The following is a 20,250-nucleotide window of genomic DNA, read 5'->3' as shown; positions in this document are numbered from 1 at the left end:
AAGACTTGTTTATTAATTATACATAAACTAAACTTTAGGACCCCAATCCTTGGCACATTTCTTCTGGTAAAAGGGACACCCCAATCTCTTGCTTTGTTGCAGCCCCCTTGATTTGACGTGTCAGTAATGTTTTATGAATTCTTATGAAGTTTTAGATTGTAGAATACTAGGGGAGGGGACAGGTGGATGATTATGTAGTGCTGTTACAACTGTTATGGCCTTAAGGTCAGCAGAAGAGTGGCACTTCACGTTAAGTAGACAAATTTGTAAACTGAAAAATATTTCAAGTCATGTGGAGAAAAAAGGAAAAAAGCTTCCGTTAGCCTGTACATAGGGGCAGCCTTCAACCCCTCGAGCTGCCCTGAACGTGTCTTTATCCACTACAAAGCCTGTGGCTGGAGGCCAGCCCCGCAGCGCCCTGTCCTTACCCGGGGGTCGGGGCCCGGCCCGGAGCCGCCCCTGTGCGGGGCCTCGGGGGGCTCCGGGCTCCCCTCCCCGGGCCCGGCCCCCGCGGCAGGAGGCGGGCGGGCGGCAGACGTCAGCCGCAGCCTCTCCCTGGGCCGCTCCGTGCTGCATCATCCCCGCCTCCCCCCCGGCCTCTCCCCGCGTCCCCGTCAGCCCACCGGGAGCCGCCGCTGCCCGCCCGGCCCCGGCCCCGGCCCCGGCCCCGGCTCCGGCTCGGCCCCGCTCGGGGGCGCTGAATAAAGCCGCGGGGCCCGCCCGCTGCCGGCCCTCCCTTCCCCTTCCCCTCCCTTCCTCCCTCCCTTCCTCTCTCCGCCTGGTGCCGCCACCGCCGAGGAGGAGGAAGAGGAGGAGGAACATGGCGAAAGCGGAGCAGGTCCTCAGCCTCGAACCGCAGCACGAGCTCAAATTCAAAGGTACGGGGCCCGCCGCCCTCCCGCCCGCCGCCGCCTTCCCCACCGCCCGGCCCCGCTCCGGCGGCAGCCATTTTCCGTAGGGCCGGGGCCGGGCGCCCGCTGCCAAAATGTCCTTCAGCGCCGCGGCTTTCCCCGTCCCCCTCCTCCTTTTCCTCCTTCTCCTCCTCCTTCTTCCTCCCCGTTCCCACTCCCCCGGCTCCTCTCCCGCAGCCCCCGGCCCCGCGGGGCCGCAGCGCGGTGCGGGGGGGGGGGGGTCCCGGGCCCGGCCCCGCCATGGCCGCGCTGCGGGGCTGAGGAGAAGCCGGGAGGGAGCCGGGGAAGCGCCCGTTGTGCCCCCGGGAGGGGGAAGGACGGAGCCGGGGCCTCGGGGAAGGGAGATGCGCTGCGGGCTGAGGCGGGGGCAGGCGCTCCCCGAGGTCCCCGAGGAGCCGGGGCACCCCCGGGTGTGTGCGGCGGGGCTCGGCCGGGCTGCGGGAAACCCTGAGCCCCCCCGGCTCCATCCCTGGTGGCCTCTCGTGGCGTGTTTTTTTTTTTTCCTTTTATCCCCGTTACCATAACGCTGCGAGGCGTTCAGACGCATTCCTTGCGAATATTCCGCCTGCCCCCAACCCCGTCTTTCCCGCAAGCCCAGCACTTGAATGGGTTGGAGCTGGCGTTGAGATTCCAGCGTTGTGACCTGAGGGATAGCGCTGCTGTAACGCAATATTCGGGGATTACAAATAAGCATTCGGCAAGTTTATTTATGCTGCAGGAGTCAGAGGTGCTGTAGAGCTTCGGATGAATATCTGGCAAATCTTCCTTTTTTAAAAATAGCGACCTATTTGCTGGCATCTGGTAAAATTACTGCTTACTCAAAAGCAGTATAGCACTTTTACATATAACATTTCATATAACGTTTCACGTAACATTTTTACACCTAGGAGAAGTCTTTGCCTGTATGTAATACTAAATATTTCAATATAAACTATTAGTATAAACTGGACTTACCAAAAGGCACAGTAATAAACCCTGGCTGGACTGAATGTGTCTTTGTTGCAGGCTGAAGTCTTTGCATGTTGTTATGGCAGCAGAATCAAACATGCTCAAGAAGCAAACTGCTCTAATATTGTTTATGTTAAGGGCTGATGTTCATCTAATTATGCTTGTTGTGAATGTCAGTAACATTACTTCCATCAAGGAAGCTGAGGCGGGCAAGAAGCGGGGCCTTAATTGGTACAGACTTGCCAGGGGCACCTAATTGTGGTTTGGGGCGTTTTCTTATCACTTGGTTGCAAGCAGGTATAAAACTAGCCAAAAAACGTAGGGTGGTGTTGTTGTTGGGGTAAAGCTAACTAGTCAGGCTGCCTGGCCCTCAGTGGAGGATCTGGGACTGTTGAAGTTAAATCCACCAACCGTGGAGGTTTTCTTTGTCAAATCTTTAGCCAGCATCGTACGCTTCTTATAATGTACAATGTTGCTTGACTAGCTGCAGCTAATCTATGGCTTAGTTTAAAAGTATGCTTAAATATTAATGTTGGAATAGGCCTAATGCTATGGATAGCCTTTATATGCCTTGGCAATAAATCCTGTCTTACAGCCCTTCCTGACAGGCAGTGCTGACCACCGGCCTTCATTCAGGAAAGGCCAGTTTGAAGTATTCATGAAGTCAATTCCGCTCTAAGCGATTCTCGTCCTGTTGTTGTGGTGGCCTGCTGCCTGCTAATGTGGCAGCAACGGTTCTCTCGCCTCTGTAAACAGTTGCATTTCTGTGCAAAGCATTGCTGTGCTCAGCGCGTGCGGATGCGGACTGCCAGGTGCCAGCAGCGCTGCCGACCGGTGCGGCTCCGCTTCCTCGCTGGTGTGCCCGAAAGATTCGACGCTTTAGGGCGGCAGCAGCAGCAAGGTGGGATCCTAAACCGAGTTTCACAAACGCTGGAAATGGATAGAGGTCTCTGTCAAAATGCACACGGGTAGAAAATGCAGAAAATAATCGGCTATGCTGTTGTCACGCTGCTCTGTTTGATTCTTAAATATAAAATCTAGAGGGAGGTGTGACATTTATGAAAGGAGGCAGGAACAAGATACCGAAGTGAGGATTCATTCTGTGTGTCCCAGTGTGTGGGATTGCAGCAGTCTCTGTTAGCCACTGCTTTCATTTAAAAGAAAGGATCTGAAGACCTTTTCTAAGAAGCTTTTGTAACCCCTCATTTTGCAGCAGTTCTTCTAAATGTGTTTAGGTCTTTCAAAATACCATTTGTCTATTATTATTATTATTTATTTTTTTTTTTGCAGAAATATCAAAGAAGATATTCATGCCAGAATTGCTTTTCATAGCATGTGAGCATGAGCAGGGGTTGTCTTTCCTCTCCATCTCCTACACCATAACACACGCTCCAAAATAGCATCACCATGTGCTGCGCTGAAATGCAGCTGTGAATAGCGGGAGGCAGGACACTCCTCTCTGACCATAGTGTGGCTGGAGGTGCCCGTTCCTTACCCTGCTCATGTGCAACAGCAGCTGTGCAGCTGTGCCAGTGACTTCTGTTGGTCACTGCAGTTTTGCTGCCTAGGTGAGAAAGCGTTGAACTATAGGTTTGTCATTGAGACTTCACTGGAAATGAATGGTGAAAAAGACCTTTGGTGCTGTACGTGAGAAAGTCTGCATGTATGTTTCCCTTCCTTTTTGTTAATCACACAGCATGCAACAATGAGATTTTCTGCCATGAATTAGATCATGATATTCAAGGACCAGACTTAAGGAAGCACGAGCTTTAAACTTGTGCGGGGGTGTGTAATTCTGGCCCCTTTAGTTAGATGTGTTTTGATAGCATTGGTAATTACAGTGCCACACTTGTGCTATGGGGCACTGCCTCATTTGCTTCACAGGATGGCTCCCAGTCAGGCAGATCCATCCTTCCAGCATCACAGGCCCACCTGGAACAGATTTATTTAGTGCCAGCAAGTGATGTTTTGTTAGAATTGAACTTATTTTAGGACCCACCTGGGTTTTCAGCTGCTTGAAATTGCTGCAGCATCCTCTGCAGGTGCAGTTTGGGGTGGGGGTGGCTGGCAGAGGGCTTGTGCCAGCGGGTGGAGGTGGCGTGGGCTGTGATGCGTGTCAGAGGGGTTTTGGGGGGTTGCTACAGGTGAGCCTGGGCTTATGACTCAGCACTCACTCTGTTGCAGTGCTCCCCAAGTGGCAAGTAGCAGTATTGTGCAACCACATTAATTCCTCGCCAACCAGCACAAGTTGCTGCCAGTTGCAAATGCAGTTTCCTGTGTCCGGTGCGTGATTTTTTCCACCTGCACGCCTGCAATACGCCTCTGTGTAGCTCTGCTTTCTGCGAAGGGCACAATAACAAACAGGAATGACCTGTACTCTCCATTCTTAATCATACTGCTCCAGCAGTGGCTCCAGGCCCAGCGGTGTTCCTTCCAAGCCATCGCCCCGTCTCTGGCTCTGCTGCATCCCCAGGGTATGTCAGAGCTGCGGCCAAAGGTGTGGCCTCAGCCCTTGCAGCACACTCCCAGGTGCATGGCTCTGAGCTCCTTTGTGTGCATCTGGGCAAGCTACAGCCAGATCCGTGCCTTGCAGGTTGGCAAAACCTCCTCTGTCCGATGCGAATGCCCAATTCTTACCGGAGACTGAGCTAAGGCTTTTCGGTCCAGCGGCTTGGCAGCGTTTGGGACGTGTGATCAGCCTTGAATCTGCTGTTGTCAGGGCTGGGAAGAAAGGCTGAGGACCTAGCGGGATGTTGTGACTCAACTGTGTGCTTACCGCTCCCTCCCTGTCGTGATCTGTGTGCAAGGCCCAGGCACTGGGGGTATTCAGAGGGATTTGGCTGCCTGCTCATCCTGTTCCCTATTGGATAAACGGGGATTTCTCATCGCTGCCGCTGGAACAGGCTTTGTTTAAGAATGTAAAATACTGACAGCGTTATGAGAAGTTGCCTCTTTAGGATAATTAATATGCATCTTTTAAGTTGAAAATTTATACAGTGTTTCCTTTAAACTGTTAGAGCCCTTCTGGTGTTCACAGCATAATGGCAGTCAGCGCTAGGATTTCTTTACTCTTTGAAAGCTGCTGTGTCAATGGCTGGCTGCTCTTCTGCTGGAATATGTACCATTCTGTGCTTGCTTCTGTTTAGCCCAATTCCTAATAAAATCATTGGTAGATCAAATATGAGTAAACCTTCACATCCTTCTGCATATTTGATCAAGTTTTACACTCAAAAAGAGAACAGTATTTAAATAACAGGCAGGCTTCATAAATCTGTATGAAGCTATAGTTCATTAGTCATTTTTTGGTGACACTTAAATATTTGTAGTTCATCTTACGCCAGCTATTCTCGCAACTTAGGTAAAATCAGTAGTTTTATTCTAATTATTAAGAGTTTGTTATAGTTGGACAGACTTGCTGCATCTCACTGAATTATTCTAATTTCACGTGCGTTAGTTTTATAATTGCCTCATGGCTTTCCATAGACTCTTCACTTAAAAAGAGCAATGCTTGGAGGAGAAGAACTGAAGATAAAGGCAACAGAATGATGCATTGTACCTATTTAGTGATATGTCTCATTTTTTGAAAGGTGGAATAAGTTAAAGATGGTGTTTCCTTAATCAGCTGGTGTGCTGCGCTCTAGAGACATGACACGGCCCTGCTGGGAAAGGAGGAGGAATTGTACGAGTGTGAGCTGACAAAAGTTTGAAACTTAGAACAGAACGCATCTTTGGTTAGGGAGCCAAATAATGATTATTTGGGATGTGTGAAGCAAATAAAAGAAGTTTAGCTATGTTTTCTTTTAAATTTAATTAACATATTTAGGTCTTCTAAGATTATTTCCAAAAATCTCACAATCAACTTGAAGGTTTCAGCCAATGCGATGGATGGGTTAAGGGCTTTTGAATAATTTTGTACTGCATTGATTCTAAGAATTGCAGTTGAAGTAATGAGCATTAATGGGATCAAAGTATTACTAGTTCAAGGAAGAGCCTAATGCAGTGATAAAATCAGCATGAGCAATTATAATTTGGAGCTTACTTCTTCTCTTAGGTTTGTGGCATTTTGTGTTTTCAATAAAGGCAAAGAGCTGATCATATTGGAAGGGGCACGTACGTTCAGAATTTCCAGTTCCTCAGGAATCTGAAGTTTGTGCACTGATTTTCAGCTAAGCTAATTTTTAATAGGAAAAGCATAGAACTGCTCTTTTAAGAGGTCCTTGTAGAGGAAAGATGTGCTCAGTTTGAGCTATGGAACTGTTGCGATGATAGGTGACAAACAAGGCTGTCCAGCTGGTTATTGAAAGCTCCTCGGTGGCAGAATGCCAGTCTGAGCTGGCGATGGCATGTGTCCTCTGTTCATTGCTTCAGAAAATATGCCTGGGTAATAAACTATATTGAAGGTAAGGAGTGACTGTCTCTCTACAGACAGGTAATGTGTCATAGCAGATGCAGATTCACGCATGTGCAGAGCAGCAAATCGTGTATTTACCAGCTGCAGCCCACCAGGCCGTGTGTTATGTCTTGTCACCTGTGAAACGGGAATGTGGAGTCAAAATCTGCACAGGAGTTTCTGATAGCTTATTCTCCCTGGAAATAAAATGATTGCATCTGTCTTCTTACCTAACATGTCTTATAAATCATTTCTAAATCAAAGCAAAAAGAAATCAAATTGAAGAAATTTAAAAAAAAAAAAAAAAAAAAAAAAAAAAAAAAAAAAACCTTTTTAAATAAGTGAGCTGCATCTGAATAAAAGGCTGAATTTTGCCTAATTGTACTTTAATTCAGAATTAGGATTGTAAAAATCAGCGCAAGCCTTTAAATAGATTCTTGGATCTGTTTTGAAACTCAACTGGAAAAATGGCATCATTGCCATAGTGAGTGATCCAACTTTATGAGCTCAGCTCAGCTTACATCTACGAACAAATGCCCGCTTCAAAAGAAGCTTAATTTGTTGCATGCACCCCGCTCTAGAAGGTATTGATTGCATCAAATGCGCTTTGGATCAAGTGAGCGACTTCTGCATGTGTTATAATGCAATTTCTGCAGAAAACTGGCTGACCTGGGGGTTTGTCTTGTTTCTTGCTTTCAGAGCTCCTCCAAACACGGCTTTGGCCTCGCCGGAGACAATGCGGGAGTCAAATAACCCTTGCTAATTCTGCCCACGTCTTGCAGCCACACTCATTTTCTACTATCTTGTTACCATATTGGTCTTATGTTTGCTCCCTGCTGGGAACAACTAATAACTACTGAAAGCATTTCACAGTTGGTACAATAACAGCCTTTTTGCTTTTTCTGTCAGTGCAGTTGGTTGGCTCCGAGAGCTTTTATTGATGATGTTTGCAACAGTTTTGTTTGTGGTACCAGCTGTTGTTTCAGACCTCAATTTCATCTTCGTTTTTGCAGGGAATATGATCTTTCATGTTATCACCGTGCCACTGTAAGCCATCGTTTTCTCCCTGTAAGCCAAACCTGAGTGATTTCAGCCAGAGCCTGCCTAGGCTGAGGGCCCAGGCCTGCTTCCCTCACCGTGTGAAGTGATAAGTGAGGCCGAAAGGAAGCCTGTGCTGCTTATACACATCAATATTTAAACAGCCCTTTATCTAAATTAAGGGCCAGCCTCGTGCCAAATCTCTTTTTCTGACTTTTGACCCCAAATTTATTCAATGTATAAATCCTTTCATACCTCCTTTGTAGACTCAGAGCTCTGTCAAAGACACATGGAATACCCATAACGTGCCTGGGCTGTTGGTGAGCTTGAAGTCTTGGCCTGCTAGGCAACCTTCCTGAAGGAGGGATTTGTGCCATCAGTCCAGAACAGCTGTCCCAGTCTTGCTGTCACCGAAAACATATGCAAAGCAAATCACCATTTCCATGTTTAATTCAGTGCAGGATTAAGATGCACATGGACAGAAGTGATTGAGTGTTCACACTAGCAGGACAACCCTACCGAGAGTTGACCAAGCCTGTCCTTTCTGCCTTATAGGTTCTCTGAAAAGTGCTTACCTCCACTGGAAGCCTTCTGGCCCCAAAAACATTTGTACGTGTTTGTACAAATTGGGTGCTGCTGCCACATGCAGTACTTTTATCCCACGTTATTATAAATACTTTATGAAAATAATCTCTTTACCAAACTACCTTAGTGTCTCGTTTTCCAAGCTGTAAACGAAGCCCTTCATACCATGGTGCTGTGGATTAAAGATTTCATAGTTCTAAATTTAATCCTGTTTTCTTGGTTGGTTTCCACGAGGTGTGGAAAAAATAGAGAAGGGGGAGGTTTGCCTGGTGATCCGTTTACTTTTGATGCAAATTATAAAATCGTGTAGGTGTGGGACTCACTATGCAGCTAAATCTCATGTTTTTGCAGACATTTCTAAAGCCTTGATTCAAGTTAGTTGTGTTTGTAGAAGCCATGTCAAGTGACTATGGAACTCTAATTAAAAAAAGAAAAAACTTTTGGTTTTCCCCTGACTGTTTTTTTCATCTAGCCAGTTATTTTATCCTTGCTGGTGCTTCTAATGTTTCTTGCAAGCAGAAATTCACCACTCCAGAGTGCAGTTGTGTGTTTGGACTGTCACCCTTGCCTGTTTATATTTGCAGCTGTTGCATTTTGCAGTATGTGACTTACCAGTGCATTTTGCATCTTCTCAAAGTGTTTGCATGCATAATTTCCGCTGGTTTGCAGTATCTTCTCATCTGGCCTTCCTACGTACTCACCAGACTGAGAGCGAAGGTCAAAGGGCAGTAAGGTATTTTTTAAAATATTTTTATAGCTTTTTTTACTCTGAACTTCTTGATTTCACCCATACGGGGATGCATATAATGCGTATGGGAGTTCAGGTTTGTAGAATACCACTTCACACATTTGTCTTGTTCTATGCCAAGTGGTATAAACTGTCAGGTATTTTTCCCCTTTATTAAGTTCTCTCACTGCTTATGACTAATTTTCTGAGTTGTTTTTGTTTTATTTTTTCCTTTGATCTTGAAAGCAAAGTTAATGGGCTAGTTTTAAATGGCTCCCAAGAAATGTATCTTGCTAAATTCAGGATTCCTCCTAATTTGTAGATATAATTAGTATCTCACTGCCTATTTAGAATTTTTTTTTTTAAACTTGGAAAAGCAGCTACTCATTGTGCGTCCCAAAATCTCTAATTTTGCTCTTTTCTTCTGGTATTTGCAATTTATGCATAATTTTGCAGTTAATATTTGTTCAGTTGCTATTTAAGTTACACATCAGACTTGTCTATTTGAAGAGTATATACGAGCATAAAATTAGCGTAGTTATGTTGTTCCTTCCCTACCATTTGCATGTGCATCTGAAATGGAGATTAGTGATTAAATTAGACCAGGGAAAATTACTTCGCAAGAAGTACAAGAAAAAAGGGTAATTTGGGATGGGTGGAGGGGGATAAAACCATGATGTCTCTTCCAGGGAGATGCTTCGTGCTGACTTCAGTCTTCAGCCAGCACTGTTTTTGCCAGGGGAGGCTGCGCACCAGGCCATGGTGCTGCATCCACTCCACTGCTGCATCCACGCTTCTCCCCAGGGGCCTGCGCTGTGTTTCAGCATCCTTTTGGTACCCACCCAGCAACCCGTGTGAGGCTTCGAGCTGTGCAGAAATAAGGAGCTATCTTTTATATGGAAGACTTAGTATTTCCTGGTTATTGAAAGAGATGTAGATGCTATTTCACTGTGAAAAGAGAGCATGCCACTGTTTTCTGAGCTGTTTTCCTACCTGGAGAGAGTTGATATGTGTGGCGTTTGTGAGTGGAGTGAACAAAGAAACATGATATGTTTGGCACTCGGTTCTAAAAGGATATGAAAGCACATTTGAAACAGATACACCTCTAAAAGCTAGCCAGCTGCTATTGGTCTTCGGTTATTCAGTTGTATGCATAAATCTGCACAAAGCTGAGGATATAGAGAAAATATTTCTTCTTACGTTATTTTGGTGTTGAAGATCCCTATAAGTAATGCTCAGGTCTAATAAAACTCTGAACACATCAGTTCGGGGGGAAAAAATAATAAATGGCAGCGGTACCAAAATTACGTGAAGGACATTCTTCTATTTCGCCTGGAACCTTATGTGTGGCCTCACAGCTCTTACAACTGTGAAATCAAACTGTTAATGATGCTCTGAGGAATAGAAGGTGACAAAAATTACATCGTAATAGATGTTCTGAAAATAGTCATCAGACTCATGGTTGTTTTTTGTCTTTCTTTCCTCTTCAACATGAGGCATGCTCTGGCAAAAATAGGTTGTGTCAAAATAGGCCAGGGAAGGACACCGATTAATCCATCCAAATGAAATCATTTACTGCCAGCCTTGATCCAACTTTGGCACCTGAATCATGTAATTCTGCTGGCTTTCTGTGTCCTTTTCCCACCTTGTAGATCATCTTATTGATTACATGATATTAAAAAACAAAAAAACAAAACTCACTGCATAAATTATTTCACAGAGAGGGATTTGGATGGCACTTCTTGTAATATTTTTTTCAGCAAGGCTTCTACTGCTTAGCACAGCAAAAGTGGAAGTGGCCACTTCCCTCCCTCCGTTCTTGCTTCAAGGGCTCTTTGGGTGAGGATAGGCACAGTAAGAGTAACGAAATTGATTCCACAAGGGCACACTTTTCTAGCTGCTTCCCTACAAAACCTGAGCTGAGACTGACAGGTTTATGAGTGGTTTACATGAGCATTAAAAGCAGCGTAAGTTTTTTCTTTAACATAATTACCAAATTTGGGATAGCTGGGTCTTTTCAGGGAGTTACTTGTGAAATAAGATGTTTATGCAACACAGGCAATTCTTGTTTCTCATTCTTCGACTTCTTTGATTTCAAAAGTTGCTGATGCTCACTTAATTATGAATGTCTCCAGAGCCAGATGGTGGTGATGATTAAAACTTGGCATACAGTGCTTTTTACAGAAAATCTTGTGAAGATTAGTGTTTTAATTAGGTAAGTATTCTCCTGACTTCACAGAGAGGCAAACTAAGGGTCCAAACCTGCTCCTGTTTTGGAATTGCTGTCAACTCTTAAGGCTTTTAATAGCAGAAGATCAAGCCCTTAAGTGATTTGTCTTAAGACAAGTAAGGTAGGGGGAGAGTTTGATTGGATCTTAGGTGTTCTTGATTCACAGGCACCTGGCTGATAGCTCAGAACGCATTGCTTGACATTTCAGAGTTTGTTTGTAAAGGTCATCAACTTTATATGTAACTTTAAAAAGAAATGTATAGTAAGGCAATTCTACACCTGTTATTGAGCCTTCTTGCTAATGTTTTGCCAATAGTGTGTTTATTTTAACCATCGCTCTGCTGATAGCCACCCCCGAAAATGGCAGAAGCTGGGGATAGAAAGCAAAATCAGTACTGTCAGATGCATAATAAATTGGGAAACAATTTGGATGTAGTGGTAAGGAAAGCTGGAAGTTGAGGGGTAAAATTGCTCAGATGGAGAGCTGGCTGTGCTTTTGGGCAGCCCTCGATCTGTCGGCAGGGTGATGCTGGCTGGGACCCAGCAGGATGTTCACATGTACTGGGGCTGGGACAAGGGGCAGGTGTGCAGGCACTGCATGTGTGTAGTGGGGAAGGGAGCCTGAAGCATCGTGTTCAGCCCCCACGCTCTCACTCACACACAGTAAATGTGGCTCTTTCAGTCGATGAGTTATTGCTCCATGTGGACATCTAGTTAGGATGCATCAATGCGTGCGGCTTGGGCTCTTGAGAAAAGCCATGAAACAATTTAAGTTTCCCCTTCTATGGCTTTCTACCATCTCGCTTGTTAAAGATTCCTTGGTTACCTTGCTAAGGTTGATGACTCTATCATGTGATTAATGACTTTCATCTGACACATCGATGGGATTCAGCCGCGGTGAAATACGTCCTTCCCCTCCTGGTGGTGCATTCGGCTGCTTTCCCCAACGGAACTGCAAGCGGCTGCATCGCTCGAGGCTCTGGTTGTATTTCTGGTTATTCTGCCTTCTGATAAACGTCTGTGGTGCTGGGATGAAGGGGTGAAAATTGTTGTTTAGGAAAAGGTGATGAAAGTGCATCTAAGACATTCTGGGAACAACAAGGGAATTTATTCTTACCCATGCTAATTACTGATTACCAGTTTAATCTGACATGACTGTGGTTGTACCACGTATTGCATTTGCTCCGAGAAGCACCAGTTCAGGAAATTTGCTTTAGGGGATGCCCAGCGTTAAGCAGATAAGAATTTGCATTAGATTTAAACACACAACAAAAAAATTAGGCATGTGCCTTAATTACTTCAAACGACTGTGCCAACGCTTCAAGGGAAAGTGTGGCTGCAGAGCGTACACCTAGATGTGCCAGCTTTAACCTGCTAAATATGAGACCTTAGTGCCTCAATTTGGCAGAAGGCTGCTGCGCAGGAAGATGCGGTTTGCCTGATGGCAGTGTCTGAGTGCTGCTCGATCTGGCTGAAAACTGATTCTCCTTTTTCTCTTCCCCACTGCCCTCTCCCTCACTCCCTGCCTTTTAAGTGGATTAATTTTCAGCATAAGCAGCTCCCTGGCTCAGCTCTCCGTGCAGCAGATGAACACCGCAGCTCGCACAAGCAGTTAGTGGAGAGGAGAGGTCAGACCACCTCCCCTTGCAGCAGCGAGACAGACGTGCGAGGATCAAGTGGCCGTGAGACTGCAGCCTTGCAAGTTTGCAGTTAACTATAAAGAAGTATTAATGGTTGTATTTGCACATAAAAATCTGCAGAGTTCCTGCCCAAGCATGTGGCATCAAAGCTCTGCCTCTGATGCTTACGCTGACTTTTCATGTGCCAGACCATGCTCCAGCAGTAGTCTTGCAGCACTGCAAGTACATATATATGAAGATTGTTTCTTGGCCATGCTGAAGCACGAAGTTTCAGTTAAGATGAGGAAAAACTGTATTTAGGATTCTGCTCAAGTGCAGTAGCTGTGCAGCACGGTTACTGGGAGCAGCCAGTGGTGCGAAGCTTGTAGTGAAGCACTGCGCTAACCAAAAAGTTCTCAGCCTGGATTTGCTGTTACAATTATGTGCGCTTCTTTTTATTGCGAGGAGACTTATTTAAAATTTAAATAGAGTTGACATCATGTTCTTCTGACCTAATTCTCAGGCTTTTGTATTATTACTAAAATGATCTGGGATATTATAATGCAGTACGCTGCGGAATGACACTCCTAGGAAAGATTGATACAGCACTGGTGTTTGAATAGGAAATGGAGCGTGGCAAATTCTGAGATAATGCTGTGATCTTCAAATGTGAAGGCTTGTATGCATAGCTCCTGGGTGGAAAGCCACAGCTGTAGCTTGAAACTAACCCTGGTGAAAAGAGACCATGTGAAAAAACATGACACTCACTGTTGCTTGTTGTTGCATGAATATGACATCTGTGGTGTTTTTTTTGTTTTTCGTCTTGGTACCTGCTTGTTTATGTTAGATGCCCATGGTTTGTATTAACACAAGTTGACTTTATCCTAACTGGCAGGAAATTGTCGTCGGTCCTTGTGGAATATTCCCAACTTTCAGCACCAAATTCAATTTGCCGCATTCTTCCTTCTGGACAGCTCGCTCCCATGGCGACCCGTGTCAGATGATGCACATACAGACCCTGAGTTTCTCATAACTTTATCCTTGGGATGACACCAGTGGCATTTTTCTCATGATCTTTAAAAACATGGGAGAAAAGTGTTTTCTTGTTTGTTTTGTTAGTTTAAGTGTGAAATGTCATTTTGGAAAGCGCCCTGCCCTTAAACTTGCTGGGTTGGTGTTTACAGAAATATAAGCTTTGCTTTTCCAACAATATTGAAAACAATCACAAATACAGTCTTTTGGTTCAAGCTGGCTCCAGAAGCTCCAATGCCTCGCATTGAAAATCAAAGCTCCAGCATCGATGTGTGAGTCTCGTGTGGCCATTAACACCCAACCCACCCTTACCTGAAATGCTCAGATCCAGCAGTTAGAAAGCAAAGGCACATCTCCAGTACAGAATTAGGCTGTGCTTAACCCAGGGTCTGTTCCTACACACCCCAGCCTCCCCCCAGAAGCCTAACGTCGGCTGTGATCCTTTAACAACAGCTGTCAGGGTTTCACCCAGCCGGAGCTGGCAGGCCGCGGGCCTTGCTTTTAGAAGGCAGGGACCAGGCCGATAGTATTTCATTGCCGTGCCCTAATTACCCAAGCAGTACTCGGTTGTCTATTTCTTCTTCTGTTACGCACTTCAGAACACCTATAATGGCACTGTAATCCCGCGTTTGTCTGTTCCTGTTTGCTTTGCCTACGGTGTTTGGACAGCAGTGCCAGAAGGAGCGTGCCTGGCACGCGTCTGCTGCGAGCGGGCGTCAGCCTCGCCGTGCAGTTGTGCTGGCTGATCTGTGAGACCTGTAATTTGGGGAAAACGCATCTAAAAACTTTCTGTAGCCTAGCGGACAGAAAAAGAGGAAAAGTCAAGCAGACAAGAAATGAGTTCAGTCTGCTGAAAGGTTTTGCTGCCAACGATTTCGGTATGGTCCGTGTTAGCAGTAAGTAAATCCATTTGGAAATTATTTTACATGCAGACTTTTGTCATATTACTATTACAAACAGCAGCTCGAAGCTGGGGCGCACAAATCCCGCATGCATTCATGGATCAGCCAAGTGAAAACACGGCATTTCCCCTGGGAAATCTATCCCAGCACGCAGACTGGTGAAGCTGCCGAGGACACAGCTGCACACGTAGGGCCGCGGGCAGACAGCCCTGACCCTCCCTTTGTGCTGTGCTCGAGCTTCCTAGGGCACATCCATAACTCCGAGGCATCAAGTAATTCCTTCCGAAACATTAGAGTTCTCCCAGTTAGATCTACCTTGAAGATCTGCTACTGTCTTTACATGCGTAAATGGTTGCTGGATTTTTCTGCTAGTTGAACGTCTTTAACAACTCCCAGCTGCTCTGCCCGGTTCTTTTCCATTAGACCTGAAGGCTCCCCCCCTGCAGCACACAGGCAGAACTCCTGTTTCATTCTCCTTCACATCCTGATGTTTCATCACCAGGCCCAGATTTGGTGAAACCTTTGTCATCGGATCTGAAAATTTCCCTGCTTCACTTTTTTTGCTGCCAGGTTGTGTTGTATGGGCAGGGCTGGCTTGTTGGGAGCGTGAGCAGCGTGGTCCCATGCTGCTGCCGGGGTGCCGTCTCTTTGTGTTTCTTTAATTATCGCTTAAAACAAATTGGATTGAGGGTTGTGGCTGCAGGACTGTAATCCTTGCACAGCTGTGTTAAGCGGCATTTTAGGAGATGAATTTGTCATAAATCAGAAAAGTAAGCAATCTTAAGTGCTTTTAAGCCAACCATGCTGCAGCCGAGGACCAATCCTATTTTCTGCAGAGAGCAGGAGGATGATGGGGGAATAGTGTGTGTTCTTATTAGTATTAATTATAAAAATGATTATTTGCTTTTAAAATTTTAGGACTTTCACTCCTGAAGGGAGATGAAAATATTCAGGCATGAAGCTACTGTTTTTTATGCAGAAGACAGTTGATAAAATTGTGTTTATATTTCTTTAATTTTAATTCTCTGTGATCAGAGCAAGCAGTGCAGTCGCATGCAGCCTGCCTGATTTATCGGTGCCTTACAGAAAACCAGTAGCCAGCCTTTGCTCTAACCAAAGGGATTTGGGCAGTTTCAGGTGGGCAGTGAGCCTACAAGAAATGTGTTTGCCTGCACTCGGTGTTGCAGAAGTTGACGGTGGGTCGGAGCTGCCTGTGCTGATACAGAAGTCACAGCCGGTGCTGTCAGCCGCCGGGAACTTTCCTGTTTCCGTGGGGTTATTTCCTGTCTCTGAGGCAGGATTTTGTTTATGAAGATTGCTTCTGATGTACCATTTCTAGCAGCCAGAACCATTTCCCTATACCCCACCTATTTTTGTCCATGCACAGATGTACGTGGTACCCTGCGAGCCTGCCTTTACTCTGGTTCAGTGTTGGAGGGGAATAACTGATACAGCACAGGACTTGGCACCGTTTGAATGCCATGTTGCTGTGTTGGCAGCACGTATACATGATCCCCCCCCTTGCTGTTTGCTATTAATGACCAACTTCAGCTGTGGTGCCATGAGCAAGCTGCTCCGCAGCCTTGTTGCATCCCGAGCTGCGTGCGCGGTTACTGTGCGTGCCACAGAGGGAAGCCAAACATCTCAGTACTTTATGAGATTTGTGAGCAGGGATCTGGAGCCTGCTCAGCCTCTGCTTGAGGAGTGCTTTCTGTTGTGATTTAAAGGCTGCTCTTGCTCTCTTCTGCAGGCCCTTTCACAGATGTTGTCACTACAAACCTGAAACTCGGCAACCCTACAGACAGAAATGTGTGCTTCAAAGTCAAGACCACAGCACCACGCAGATACTGTGTAAGGCCTAACAGTGGAATTATTGATGCAGGAACATCAATTAATGTTTCTGGTAAGTCATTCAAGTGTCTTTTTTAGTAATTGAAAATAGCCTCATCAAATGAGTTAGTTCTTGGAATGCTTTGCCATCTGAAAGTATTTTGTGGAATGCTTGTAAAAGCAAGAGGTGGTGATTTCATAGGGATGCAGCCATTTTATCTGTCTTTACTTCCCTTATTCCTGGTCTAGCAGTAATGGGCTTGTTTTGACATCTTGTTTTAGGGCAGGGGGAGGGGGACTATATAAATAATTTATGTGGTTCCATAGCAGCATTAGCCAGCCTATCCAAGTCGGTACCGCTGCAGCCCTGCCCTCCCTGTGGGATTATTTTTGTACGGCTAGTTTTTTGCCAGCTTAACTTCCTGAACCAGCTCATTGCAGGGTCAGACAAGTGCTTGGACAGGCACATTGAGGGAAGAATAAAACTGGGTGGACTGCAGCCACACAGCTTAGACTGATAGGCTTTTGCCAAACTGCCTAATATAACCAAGCAGTAATGCAAACATTTACTTTGCAGCCGTGCTTGTTTTGTGTTCCTTGGAGATGCTGTATGCTTTGGTGCTAGAAATGTCAAGTGACTAAATCTTTGCTGTTTCATAGGAAAAGTTAATGATTTTCTCTAATGAGTCAGTAGCTCTTGGCTTGCCTGAGTTTGGTAATGGAAAAACAAAGGAGTGTGTTACATTGAAAGCATAGAGGACTGATTAGCTTAATAATCTAAAGGACTTCGTCAAAGCATTTAATTGTGTCAGGCTGCAGAAATTAAGTCTGACTTCTGAGTTAAGAAAATGGTATCTGTAAACATGCAGACTTGTTTTACTATTTTTAATAAATTTTAATATTGCATAAGAGAAGCACACAAGGTACTGGCTTATGGGGAGCCCACCCCAACAAAAATTACTTACTAATAGGTTGCGTGGTTTGCCATTAGTCTTACCAAACTTATCATGTACTAAATAATTTTGTGAGCTATAACTACTGCTTTATACTTGAAAAAAAATCAAAATGTAAAAAGCAGGACTTAAGTTACTAATGCATAAAAGGTAAAATATTTGAATGCTTTGTTCTTGGAGACCTTGCTTCAGCACAATAAAAACTGATCCCAAAAATACTTCACATTATAATACTCAGAGACTCTAATGTTGTGAATCTTCTCCTATACGCCTGCATTTGCAAACTCACTGGTGTTTTGTCTTTGGGGATTCTTACTGTGTCGAATTAAGCGTGCATATGATTGCAGAATTGTACCTTGCTTGCACTTGGTATCTGGAGAATGTCACAGAGTGAGGAGATAACCGGTGTGCTGTGGTACCTACAGGTGGGACAGGCAAAGCAGTTCTGCTTCAGGAGAAGCCTAGCAAGTATGCAGTAAGCTCTGAAATGACTGATATGTAAATGAAAAAGATCTCTAGAGAGGAATCGAAATTCTTTTAAACTACGGACAATTCCCAAGTAAAGCTGTCTGTCATCTATACTAGCTGCAGGCAAGCATATTAAATGCATTGAAATCAATGAAGCGATAAAGAAAATTAGTATGGTTTCTAGCTACAAATTATCTATATGCTATAAAGATGGCAATTCTTTTAATCTTTCAGATGAACTTTCAAAATTAAAAGCCCTTTTCCTTTGCTAGTGCTTCATATACTTTTTGAAATGTTGTCTTGAGCTCAACATTGATTCTTTTTCTTAAACTTCTGCTTACAGTGACCCTTTGCTCTACCTTGAGCAGTACATAGTATAGGCAAGTCTTGTGTGAACCGCAAGACTTATTATGCTACCAGCATGCTTTCCTCTTACGTGCTTTTCCAACCTCGCTCTTCATAGCAGCCTGCTGGACAGGATATGGATCCAGTCCAAGACTTGACTTAAAGTATCCAATTTTGAGAGATTGCTGTGCTTACTCTAAGTTATGCTTTGCTTTTGCTTACAAAGCTTTGAAAAACTTCCCTTTTTGATAATTTCCTTTGTGGTGATTTATGATTCAGTTTTGCTGATGGCTTTGGTATATTTAATTACAGAAGTCACATTTGTGGTGTACTTCCATGCTGCTCTTGACTTAGTAGTAATAAATAACTATGCTGAATTGCCAGCCCTTCTATTAACATTGCATATTAAAATGCAAGCAGTACATGTTGTTCCTCAGATGGTACGTTAAGTAATTACTATATTAATAGGTAAATTTCTAGGTAGATATGTTACAGAACTTTCAGGGATTATGCATGTTAATTCTTCATTTCCTAAAATGTTCTAAACAGAAGCTGTCTTCACCTTGTGCTATGGGTGAATTTCTCTTTAGTAGAGTTGTATTCATTGCAGTCTTGCTTCTAGCTTCTATAAACCATGTGTGAGACGTAATTTTGGTACTGAAGATGGCAGCATCATTGGTTCTGATTACCAAAGGGATTTATTGGATATGAGGAATTGAAAGGGGACTTTCATTAATTTACAAATCAGAATTGTTTTCAGATCCTTGGAAAAGGAGATGTTTCACCTCTGCTTTGGAGTAATACTGCTTAGGAACAGAGGATGATTTTGGATTTAATAAAGAGAAATATAAATAGAAAATGTTTTCTTTGCCTCTGAATCAGTTATTCTTCAGTCATGGGATTCAAGTCTCACGTAAGGCATAAAAATAGGACTTGAATTCTTCCAAACCTTTATTTTAGCCGCATTTTTGCTAGAAGTTATTAGAATATAGCTCAGTAATAACTTCCAGACACTTAAACTAATTGGGGTGTGTGTAGTTTATGCAATGTGTTCTCTTGAGAACTGCTGACTGGCGTTAACACAGTGGCACTGCGTTGGTACTGCACCTTGTGCCTCCAGAAAAATGCAGTGCCAAAGCACAATGGAGTTGAAGCTCTGGAACAATTTGTGGTTTTTAGAATATTACGGACTGACTGCTGCCTTTGGGGCAGCCTCTGTCTCCCTTGCACTGTAGCAACTGGCTGCCTCTCTTCCATACAGTCCCACAGGCGGATCCTATTTTGATACAAGCTCACGAGAAGGTGTTCTGTCCTTAGGCAGGCAGCTATCTGAACGTTATTTCTTGCTAGTATGTTGGCTCACTTAACACACAAAAACGCTAGAAAAGCAAAGTTTTCCTTATTCTAGTGGGGTGTCAGATACTGGCTGCTTATGCCATAGCGCAGCTTTTCCTAAATGCCAGCATTTAAGGCTCTGTCAGCATGCGCTGCTCGCTGCGATGTCAGGTTTGTAGTCCCTGTTTTCACCTGTTATATAATGGCATGTAATTTTAACAGCTGAGTTTATGTAACTGTCGGGAAGTGTGCGTATGTGCTGTCACCCTCTTTGATTGCATTTGGTCTGAAGCACTTGGAGAAGGGGATTTGCACACATTCTGTTTTTTGTTAAACATGCCTTACTTGAACAAAGATATCTGATTTTGCGGCTCCCAAGAGGCTGGAATCTAAATAAAAGGCATGAATAGATTACAAGGGAAAAAGTGAGAAAATACAAGCAGCTGCTGATGAGTCTGCAGCTAGGTGTATAACGGGAGAGATGAAGTACAGATGGTGCCGTGTGCGTGCAGCATCCTGCCGCACAGCGCAGAATGAACGTGCTCCCTGGAAGCTGGGGGAGGCTGAAGGCATCCTTGGGGGGATTTTTAGTCTTTTGTGAACTTGCCTGAGTTGGAAAAGGCAGTTTGTGTTTTCCTTCAGGACTGTGCTGGTCACAGGGTCTGCCTCTTCCGCTAAGACATCGGCCGCTGCCATTCCCCTGCACCCCCCAAGGCTACGTGGTGGTCCCTGAGTCTGGGGCTGGTTTTGTCTGCTTGCTTTAGGAGAGTCTATCTTGATCTGCAGGAGTCAACAATTTTCAGTGTTACTGCAGTATTTACAGAAAGAGCTATGCAAACGTGGAACAAACAAAGGGAGACAGTGGCTTCTGCCTGTTTGTTGATGCAGGTGTCCTTCGTTCACCTCCGGCACCGTGACCTTGAGTCTCATCCCTGTA

At 44.7% G+C, this 20,250-nt stretch overlaps 1 protein-coding gene across 2 annotated transcripts in view; it reads left to right on the top strand.

The window, feature by feature from the left end:
- Nucleotides 1–644: 644 nt before the first annotated feature.
- Nucleotides 645–20,250, top strand: part of VAPB (VAMP associated protein B and C) — a 34,443-nt gene continuing 14,837 nt past the window's right edge. Inside the window, exons 1-2 of one of the 2 annotated variants that reach the window (XM_082773661.1) lie at nt 645–878; nt 16,133–16,285. In XM_082773661.1, the coding sequence (XP_082629787.1) occupies nt 821–878; nt 16,133–16,285 (211 nt within the window). In that variant the 5' untranslated portion in view covers nt 645–820. The remainder of the gene's footprint in view (nt 879–16,132; nt 16,286–20,250) is intronic. The other variant, XM_082773660.1, reaches the window with a different exon arrangement.

This window comes from Aythya marila, assembly GCF_965140915.1.
Source record: "Aythya marila genome assembly, chromosome: 16".
Lineage (NCBI taxonomy): Eukaryota > Metazoa > Chordata > Aves > Anseriformes > Anatidae > Aythya > Aythya marila.
The sequence above is the reverse complement of the archived record's forward strand: the minus strand, read 5'-3'. Positions and strand labels throughout refer to the sequence as shown.